At 44.4% G+C, this 10863-nt stretch overlaps 1 protein-coding gene across 1 annotated transcript in view; it reads right to left on the minus strand.

The window, feature by feature from the left end:
- The window catches only part of POMGNT2 (protein O-linked mannose N-acetylglucosaminyltransferase 2 (beta 1,4-)), a 10340-nt gene extending 972 nt beyond the window's left edge, over positions 1-9368 (minus strand). The window contains exons 1-2 of the mRNA XM_009582794.1: positions 9247-9368; positions 7-1399 (exon numbers count right to left, since the gene is read on the minus strand). Of these exons, the coding sequence (XP_009581089.1) occupies positions 7-1307 (1301 nt within the window). The 5' untranslated portion in view covers positions 1308-1399; positions 9247-9368. The remainder of the gene's footprint in view (positions 1-6; positions 1400-9246) is intronic.
- Between the last annotated feature and the right edge of the window lie 1495 nt (positions 9369-10863).

A 10863-nucleotide genomic window follows, 5' to 3' on the forward strand; every position in this document is an offset into this window, starting at 1 on the left:
CGGCAGCAGAGGTGCCGCGGCACCTCTGTGCTCTTAATGATGCGCTCTTGCTCCGCTTTGTCCAGATGAGCAATCCCGCCCTGATCCCAAGGTCTGTCCGGGTAGGTAACAGTGTCTTCCCTGTCGGTGTTCTGCCAGGCAATGTACTGCAGGTCCATGCCAGGAAGGGTTGCCAGGGTTTTGTAAGGGGTATAGTGTTCAGGGTTGATAGCATAAGGAAAGAGCTCCACCACCGTGGCACCTCTTGGCAGGAAGAGCGACATGACTAATTGGGCCCCATGCATGCTGACCAGCATGGACGCATTGCTGATCAACTGGACAATGTCAGAAAATGAATGCTCCTCCAGAGAGACGGTAATGGTTTTCATCTGAAACTCCTGAGCGAGAGCCAGGATTAGTTCTGCCTCATTTAGGATAAGTCTGTTGATTGTTCGACTGAACACTACGATGTACTCCTCACTGGAGCTTTCCTCCAAGCTGACGTTCAGCTTCTGCATCATGAATTTGGTGAACTGCCTGATCTCATTACCAGAAACCAAGATGTTAGCCTTCGGCCCTTGTGGCTGGACAAATCCGTACTGGTACCAGGTGGTGATTTTGGACAGCCCCACATACGATTTGGTAAAGCAGAGGAGCCTGCCCAGGGTTTTAAGCTGCTCCCTGAGGAGTGGCTGCTTGTTACTCAGTAACTTGTAGAGGTCAAAGTGAACACCTTCACTCCACCCTTCCATGAAGAAGAGCCGCGCCTCCAGATCTAAATCAGAGAATTGCTGCATGGTGTAATAAATGGGGAGGAGGTCATCATGAAAGACGTGCATCAGGTTGTCTGGGTTGAACCTGTTAGCGATCAGCGCCACATCAGGCACGAAGACTGGCTTTGGCATAAATTTCAGTGCAGCAGCTGGCAGCTCCACGAAGTTGAAGTACTGGGTGTTGTGATCTTCCACTGAGGAGAGGTCGAGCAGAGCTGGCTGGAACCTCCGGGAGCCCAGGTTGGGCAGCATGACTGAGGAGTTGCTGTGAAAGTAGACAAACTCCTCAGCCTCGGTAGAGTAGCAGAGGGACTCAAAGCGGCAGATGCGGTCGGTGTGCATCCTGCCGGTGCACACCATCCTGGTACCATCTTCCACCAGTGCCTGGAGAGCTGCATGGTAGTCAATCTGAACCTGAGAGAGTTCCTGAGATTGGCGTGTGAGGACCAACTCCTCTTCAACCATGAAGACATGCTCTCGCAGTTTGATGTATTTCCACAGCACAGCAGCGAGGACAGACACGAGCAGGGCATTAAACACAGCTGCTATGTTCATTCTGTAGTTAGATCCTAGCAAGATGACAGGTGGGGAATGCAATGGAGAGGGAACACATCATTAACACTCCTTGACATGGTGAGGGCAAAGACCTGTGGAAAATAAAACAAGAAAGGAACCATTTAAACATCAGGTTTACAGCTCCACCATAAATTGTATTTTATGGGCAATCCAAGAGAGTTTAGGCTTTTTTCAGAATTTTTCCCCCTTCCAGGGAACGAGGGAAAAGAAGAAAAAAGTGCCAAAGCGCTACCCAAAACTAAAAAAAAAAAAAAAAAAAAAAAAAAGGCAAACAGAACTGGGAGCTGTTCTACAGCAAGGTTTCCCCTCTCATTTTCATTCTACCCTTTTGGAGAAGAAAAAGTAAAAGGGTTTGAGGGTGAATCTTTGTCAGAAAAAAATGGTATGTTCCCTGAGACTTTGGCTCACCCTGCTTTTTGCAGATGAGTCCAACAGCGAGAGGAAAGACAGTGCTACAATCACTGGGCTACTCGCACAGGGCTCGGGAGACCTAGCTCCTTCTGTTGATCTGCCATAGGCCTTTTGCATGTCTGCTAGTACCCAACTCTGCCTCTCGCCGTTACTGTGCAGATAATAATAGTACAAGGAGTATTGCCAGGTACAGATTTTGCTACACTCCATTCCAATACGAAATGTGAACTTGTGAACATAACATTCAAGTTAATTTTATTGTGGGGGTGGGGGGAGGACTCGCAGGTCTACGGACTGCCCTGTGTCCCAAGTCACTCAGTCATTTCTTTGGCTGCAATCCAGGATCAAAGGCTAGGAGCTGCCATCGTCTTCCAAAAGAAATATTGGCATGAGAGAGAGGAGAGCTCCGCTCTTTATTAGAGGAACTGATGTTTCATTAAAGCAATCAAACCTTCATTTAGTGAGAGTCTGACTTGCACCAGCACAACCAACCGTTATACAAATGGGAAGGTAATAGATTTGAAGTGTTCCCACTGTTGGTGTTTTCCCATTCCAACTGGAGAATCTCTTTTGCACTGCTCCAAGGCCTCCCTGTTTCTTTTTCTGTTATGGGAGAGATCCTGCTGCTGTTTTCTTTCTATGTAGAAACACTACTGGCTTATATCAGAGTATTGATTACATTTTCAGCTGTGAACTTCAGTTGAGGTATTGATTCACCTATAGTATTTATGGGTTCCAATTTTCATTATGCATCAAGGTTCATTGCTAGTCAGGCTGTAAATAATTGCAGCCATGACTCATGGGGAACTACAGGAAGGGAAATTTCTGATTGGTGTATACCTGATTAGACGGTTTCTAACTACAATTTTTAAAGGTAGTAATTTAAACTCCCTTGGCTGCAAGTTTGGAGGGCGGGGAAAAAAGCAAAGTCTCAAGCACATGCTCTGACATCCCAAGCAATATTCCCTTAGCATTTTAACCCAGAGATGCTTCTTTTTATATGCCGGAGTGGAGGAAGACAGCAAGGCATATTTAGGACCAATGCAAACACCTTCTCTACTGTCAAGGGAGTTCTTTTGAAAAGAGATATTGCAGCCTAAAAGCTTGATCCTGCAATCTGGTTCACGCAGCTTGGAATTGAATGGAGAATCATTCATGGAATTCAATGAAGTTAGAAGGGATCCCTACAGCTTGTGAGATCCCAACAGCCTGAGGGATCCCTTAGGAAGAACTGAAGGTATGTAGGAGACTGAATAAAGCCAAAGAAACAAGTGCTAGCTGTAAGCTACACAGATTCAAGAGGTGGTCGCTGGGGATCTGAGCAACAAATTCATTTCAATTTCAGAGCAACTCTAGCTACTCAAATGAAACAGAAATGAAGTCCACCTCCTTTGGCAAGTGGTCTGAAAAACTGCCTCATTTAACAACTCCCTAAAAGCAAGCAGCAAATTAAAAAGCTGTTGTTTTGATTTCAACCATGGAAAAGGAAATGGGAACGGACCCAGAGTGGTCATCTAATTACCAGGGCAGGATCAACTCTCCCTAAACCACTCCCAAAAGATGCTTATCTATCTCATTCTTAATACTCATTCATCTCTTCAGCCAGTCTCTAGCAATGAAGGCATGAAGGACTGTGATAAACTCTTTCCTAACACTTGGCCTTTGTTTCCACCACAGCAATTTAAACTTGGTCTTGTCCCAGGTGCCACAGATATCCTGCCCAGACGAATGATGGCTGTCACATCACCTCTCAATCTTTCCTTCTCTGTAACAGGGAATGAGTGCTGCTTCTGATGGCTTTGCAACTCTCAACCATGGCTGTTCCATGGAGAGCCTTGAATGGAAACCTACCAGGGACAGTGGTACATCACTCGGTTAGGCTCTGCTAATGCAACCAAACCAGTTTTCAGGAAAATACATTTTTGATGGGGGCATATCTTAAGTTATTTTGTTGGTACCAGACTTCCAAAGCTTCACTTTACTTCTTCACTATCTTTGAAAGACATCTAACAATATCATCCAACTCTCCACATAATCTCCCCACTACAGACCTCTCATCTTGTGAGCACAGTTTTAAATGACTTCAGCAGCATCACCAAGGAAAGAACTGAGCCCAAGCAGCCATGTGCAAAACCTGCTAGTCAGTATGTAAAGCAGACCTTTAACAACCAAGTCCTCTGCCACAAGCACACACTTCAAATGAAGGCCAGTCTGCGGGCATTGTGAAAGTTAACTACTGCAGGTCAGAAGAACAAAGAACCTACAAGTTCAACAGAGTCAAGGCAAGTTGCAAGAACTTGGCAGAGGGGGAAAACCACATGGCCTCTTTATTATTCCAGTACGGCAGGGAGAGTGTGTATGTGTGGGTGTTTCAAAGGCATCAGAAGCCAGCAGTCCATAAAAATACCACTGATACCACCTGTATTTCACGGGCATCTCAGTGGTGGAGAGTTCTGCCGACCATTATAAATCCCTTGAGCCAAACAGGCCTCCTTGGAAACATCCTGTTCTAATGTTTCACCCCTGGCTGATTTGCTCTCTCCCCTCCAGCCCCAAGGGAAGGGCATAAGAGGCACTTCAGAGATGTAGCCTGATGGATGCGGCCAATGTTCGGAGGTTAGCAATTTTCATTTCAGACTCTGCTACAGCAATACCCTCTAAATGGCTATAAATGAAGAACTCGGCTTTTTAATAAAAATCACTTGCAAGGTCCTCCTCCATCTCCTCCCTCACTGCAGCTCTTTCACTTCCCTGCACTTAGGTGAAGTGAGTGTATGTGCTTTAGCCATACAGGTGTCAGGAATGAATGTTAAAAGCTAGCAATGCTAAAGGAATCCATCTTCATTCCTGTTCCTCCTTGCTAGTTTGTAAATCCTGGTTCGTGCTGCTTGGCTGAAAGCTGCTTTTGATGGAAGTGAACAAGGGGATATGGACAGGAAGGGGTGTTGCAGGCAGAATTAAAAGCAGAATTTCACAGGTACTCGGGAAACAGTCTTGATTCTTTGCCTCTTTTCCCACATTTTATCATCCACCTTTCGCTTTCAGTGAACATAGACCTTAGAGAACTAAAATCTTTGGTCTTTCAGGGAGTGATAGAACATAAACAGTAACAAACCATCCTGCTGTTTGCTTTTACATACCCAGGAGAGGCTGCACCAAGGGGGTAAAAGCAAGCAATCACTCTCCATGTCCCCTAGTTCCTCAGTACCCCAAGCTGAGATCAGTCATTAAGCGTTGTCAGCAGCAGTAGTCCTGGGATGGGAAACTTTCTCAGGAGGCAGCAGGTAACTCTGAAATCGGTGAAAGCATTTAGCCTTCCACCTGAAGAGAGCTGCTTCACAATAAAAGAAACTTTCACTACTGAATCTCCATCACAAAATGGGTCTAGAGCTGCCACTCCCCTCCCATGGTGTCACTGGAGAACATCTCAAGAACTGAAAAGCACTTGCAGAAGTGGCAGGCTAGACACACTGCTACTTTCCTTAAGAGCAGAGTCCTCTGTGCTGTTTCTTTCTACATATAGGTCAGCATCTAGGCTGTTCACACCCCCACTCACCCACAGACTATCTCCTCCCCATCCCTACCACACTCATCTACCCTCTCACTTCCCAGTGACACTGGGATAACCACAGCTTTGCTCCACGTGAGCAATGTGTCCCAGTTACCAAGGAAGTCGCATGGACTGACATTTTTTTACTCTCTGCTTTGAAATGCTAAAGCACCATCCTTCAGCAACAGAAGACGCGACAGCTGATAGACTAGAGCCTAGCCAGAGGAGACATGCACGTAAAAGCAGCATGGAGCTTCTCACTGCCAAGTTGGCAGAGGGCAACGATGCCCCATGGGAAGGGCCGTGCCGTGCCCCTGAGGACTCCCAACAGGAGTGGGCTGCAGGACTCCAAGCAGGAGTGAGAGAGGGAGACATAAGGAGCAGATTTCCCTGGCAGCGATGCTGACAGGGCAGCGGGGCAACTGACTTACAGCACCGCACGGTCAAAGATGGGGAGCTCAACAAACACACCGGCATAGGGGCAGCTCAAGACTTTGCAAGGGAAATGAGAGCGTGTCTCGAGGTTTGCAGCTCGGCCACAATGGATGCTGCTCCAGAGGCCAAGACCCTGTGGGAGGGACTCTATTTTTGGTCAGCTTATCTTTCCTCTTTTTCCAAAGGAGAGACCACAGGCATCTTACTTAAGAGCTTACCCTATTCTCTTCCTCCACCCTCACTAACTTAGCAAAAGGGTCACAGCTTCATCCTCTCAGCCCTGCTACTGCTGCTCTAACTAGCACTGATTACTGGTGAGCAGGTAAAGACTTCAGGAGCATGCATCTGGTGTGTTCAGCAAGCACCTCTGGCAGAGACCTCGAGCATCTTGCAGGTCCATAATACTCTGTTGGAAGTTTGGACACAGTAACACCTTTTGCCTGTTAGCTGCTGGTCATCTGATGTTATAAACATCCTCAGGAAGTGGGAAAGCCACAGGAAACATAGATGGGGAAGCTGTTCTTCATCTCTTGTTAACAGTAGAGGAGATCAGAGTGGGTGGGATGGGAGAGATTAATTTCTACTAATAGACAGCTGGCACAAAGGACTGTTTGGATTCATTTAAGAGACGAGTTCTGTTGTTCTTTTTTTAATTATGAAGCTAGGATGAATCACTACTTTAAAGCTATTAATATGATGGACAATATTTAAAATCTCTTCTCCATTTTAAAAATTACAATCTAGGTAAGAAATTGGGAGAAAAGCTACAAAGTCCACACAATAAAAAACAAAAGAAAGACACAAACATGCACTACTAAGAACCCCAGAGGAACAAAACAAAAGCTTGACTAGAGAGAACAAGGGTCACCAAGGTGAACAACAAGGCAGGACATGGACAGGGGACCCTGACCCTTCTTCTTGTTGTGGCAACACAGTGGGAGCAGATACTCCCTCCTTGAGGACATTTTCCCCATAAGCACTCGCTACCCCCGGATCCGTCTCTTGCTAGGCTGGCTTTCCAGGACCGGCACAAGAAAAGTAAAGCATGCAAACACGGCATTTCACACTCCCCCTGCAAAATGTCTTCTGTTCTTTCTCCCATCCCTGATGCAAGAGGCTTAGCTAAGGATGTAGTATATGTAATACATGCAGTTTTAAATACCTACTTCATTCACGCTCAAAGCAGAAGTTGCTAGAAGGCAACTTTCCCGATTGGAAGGAGGGGGAGTTAGGATTCAGCAGCCAAGAACTGGCTTTTATTCTCATCTCTGTCACAGATTCCCACAGAACTACAAGCAAGTCAATCTCCACAGCCCAAAAGGCTGTTATCATCTTATTCACTGTATTTGTTTAATGAGATACATATCTTTTTCACAGTACATATCACATTAAAGAAAAGATGGTACACTGAATGATTGATATATTGGAACATTTTCTTTGTAAAAAGCAGCCAAGTGAGGAAGTGCTGACTTTTTAAACAGGAAGAGAGCAGATTCTCGAAGGGAGCAAACCCAGCAGTTAAAGCTACAAATATAATTAACAAAGCCTGATACAAAAAGGGGATATGAAAAATAAGAATACCTTAACTCTGCAGCCTCAAGTGGAATTTTAAGTATAGCACTTTATTCAGAAAAAATAAAATCAAAACATAACAGTATTTTTTAAAAAAACCAACTGTCTCACAAAAACTTTAGGTATCTGTACACAGTTGTAATCAAAATTAGGTTTATCTTCAGTTTTTATGGTTTAGCATAAGTCAGGAATAGAAAGCAAAACTGTAAATCTTTCTATGCAAGACTGCTATCAAGGAGACTGAGGCTCTGTGCAATGGTCCCTACTGCAAACATACCTTCAATATGAATAGGAGAATATTGGTGGCTACTGACCACCTTCAGTTGTGCTTACGGATAGAAAATCTAAGTTTTCTTCCATTTAATTTCAGAGTCTGTGAGAACTGGGACAGGAAGAGATCCAACCTGACTTTCATGTCGACTAGCAGCCATTGATTTAATATTTGTTGATACTGCTGTCTTGATCTACAAAAGAACAGGTAAAAAAAAAATTCCAACACTAAGCAATCAATGCATATAAGCAAACCACAAAACTGAGCTAAAAGTATGAAACTGAAGAGAATACGTCTTGGGCTTTTAAGGTCCACATTTCCAAGATCTCTTCTCCATCCAGAATGACATGGAGTATGAAATCCTTTCCCCAAACAAAAATTAACCCTGTTCTCCAGAAAATTCCCCTACATAAGATGCATTTCTGATAAAGACAAACAAGCTTGAGATGGGAGATGTAAGAAAAATGAGCTAAAAAAGAAAAAAAAAAAGTATTTCTCTCAGCTCTCAAATCTTCACCTTCTGACAGTCCCAAGGCTAAAGATGAAAACTCAAGGTACTCATAACAACCATGGCTAGACAGAGGGGGAAGCTTAACAGAGTTCATTCCAGACGATCTTTGTTCACCCGAGTATCCCATCGAAACCTATCAGATTATATTGGCATTAACAGCACTGTCATATGAGTAAAAAACCTCTCCTTTTGCCTGGTCTCTTGCTGTTAGTCTGTAAGCAAGATACCTTTCTCAGAAACAAAAACCTGTCAGAGAGCAGCAGGTTTATCTTACTCCAGTGGTCTACCTAAAGCAAAGACGGAGTCGGGGTGGCTGAAGGGAAAATTTACTAATGCTGCAAAAGTGAATTTAAAAGAATATGATGTGAAATCCGAAAATACTGAACAAGATGCACTTCAGCCACTCCAACCATGCCTTTGGGCTTTAGTTGCCATTTGTTATTCTCTGTATTTTATCCATCCTTTCTTTATTCTCTGATGGGAAAAGTACCCACGTTATTTGGATACTGGGACTGGTGCTTAGCAGTATTTACAGCCTCAGCTCTCCCCACTTTCCCTCAGCATGGTGCCTGAGACCGCTCCCATGTGCTGCAAATTCTAAGCAGAAGCCAAAATTGTTCGGAGCACAGCACAGCCAATAAGAACAGTGAAAATCCCTCCTTGGTTACCACGAGCTCTACATTAGCATGTTTTTAGGTGAGCGTTAAAAAAAGTAATCCCAAAGCAGCACCTGTCCAGTAAGAAATACATTTCTGAAAACCTATAGAATTTAATCCAGATAAAGATGTTTTCCCCATGAGACTTCTGTTTAAAAATGATAAAGCAAACCACCAGTCAAACAAAGAAGGACTACAAAGACCGGGGATTACAAATCAACTACTGACCTCCTTCCTACACATGCACAGCCACAGAGGAGAGATTCAATGTGAAGTTTTGGGGGGGGGGAGCAAGGAGACAGCATCAAAAAACATGTTAATCCCCCTACCCCCCCTGCAGCCAGGAGTGCCAACAAAACTGAATTCAGAGCCGTATGTGATCAGCACAGCAAACAGAGCACATTTACAATAACACCCAGCAAAGCAGCACAGTAATTCAGAGCATCTGCAACCTTTTTAATCTTGGAAGTACTGTCACTGGTAGATCAGTGTTTCAGCACATGCACGCATACCTGGTGTTGCTAAATAAAAGGAAATGCTATCCAGTGCCTCTCTTTCAAGGAGAAAGAAAAAAGAAGACACCTTAAAGCTACGCTTTGCAGGGGAACGAACACACTCCAGTCCTCTTCTTTCCCCACCACCATAAAGAAAAAGAAAAAATCGTATCTAACAGCTCTGAGCACAGTAACCCGTGCACCATCTGCAGATTGAACTACCTTTCTCCCCCAGGTCTGAGCATGCTCTGTCTGTCGGCAGTGTCCTACCGCTCCAGCTGGCTCACCTCAATTTGTTAGCCTCCCAGAGGTCAGCCTTGCATGCAGGATGATTTGCTGCAGTATTCCTGCAAATCCCCAAAGGGCGGCCACACTGAAACAAACACCATCGTGCTGTTTCACAAAGCTGAGCATGTCTTGGGAGACAGACGGCAAACTGGTTTGGGGAGGGACGCATTTTAGAAATCCTGCTTTTAGATATTATTAATGCCACTACTACTCCAAACACTTCACACAAAAGAACAAAACAATAGGAGAGAAAGGAAAAAAATGCCCCTTGCTAGAGGATGTGAAAGCCATTTGGCGTGCTTTCTAGCAATTCCCTTGTCACCAGGGAAGCGATTTCCCAGCTGTGATGGTCAGCAAATGGCTTAGTATTGAACAAGGCTGTGAGTGCCCTCCTTCAGAGATCCAGGGAACCATATTTTCAAAATGAAGTTATCTTTTACAATGGAAACTGTAATTCTTAAATACAAAGGCACAAAAATGAGCCAGGGCTTATAAGAGAGTATCTTACTGTGTCCAAGCTGAAGGTCATAAAGGCAAAAGTGTCTTACACCAATCTTCTCAGCGGAGCTTGAACCTGTGGGGACTGAGTTGCTTCTTGAAGATGGCAAACTAGGCAATACTGACTGGGAACATTTCAGGTCCTAATTCTGTAACTGGATCTACATGCGGGATCAGAAGAGCAGCCCAGTTCTGCCCACGGCACTCACCGAAAGGCTCACGGCTGGAAGTCACACCACTAAACACAGATGAGACAGTTATTAGGAGCGAGATCCCAGCCCTGTAGAGACATACTTGCAGATAGATCACGAGGCAACATATGAGGCTCTCTGCAAATGTGTTGTCTGTATATTTGAAGGATACATCTTGTTGATTATCTGGGAGGTTTTTTCTCTCTAAGTGAGACCTAACAGGTGAAATAAGAATGATGAAAAAGAGAAGTTCTTTAACACCCATGTGTACACGCAGGTCTATACAGATACTCTCAGATAAAGAGCAACTGTTTTACATAAGGAAAAAGAGAAAAGCATCCCTAGGTTTTTGCTCATGACAGGAATTATCCTCACTGCCAAAATGAAGAAGCTCAAATGGCTCTGCATTAAAAAATGCAATTAGATAAGATATGGGGTATTCAAAACTCTCAATTAGGAAAGTGTGGCAGCTACAAGGATTAGCATGTTACCTAAATTCTCACTCTAAATATGCATCACAGACAAGCTGGTGTCTCCAGCTTCTTACCCTCCCCAAATCATGCTGGAAGTGATCTGAGGGAGAGGATAAATGGATTTACAGCATCTGTGGTGGTTCACTCCACTATGGAATCATGCTGCCTAGGCTGGTTACTGTTGA

Source organism: Fulmarus glacialis, unplaced genomic scaffold (genome assembly GCF_000690835.1).
Source record: "Fulmarus glacialis isolate BGI_N327 unplaced genomic scaffold, ASM69083v1 scaffold12658, whole genome shotgun sequence".
In the NCBI taxonomy this organism is placed as follows: Eukaryota; Metazoa; Chordata; class Aves; order Procellariiformes; family Procellariidae; genus Fulmarus; species Fulmarus glacialis.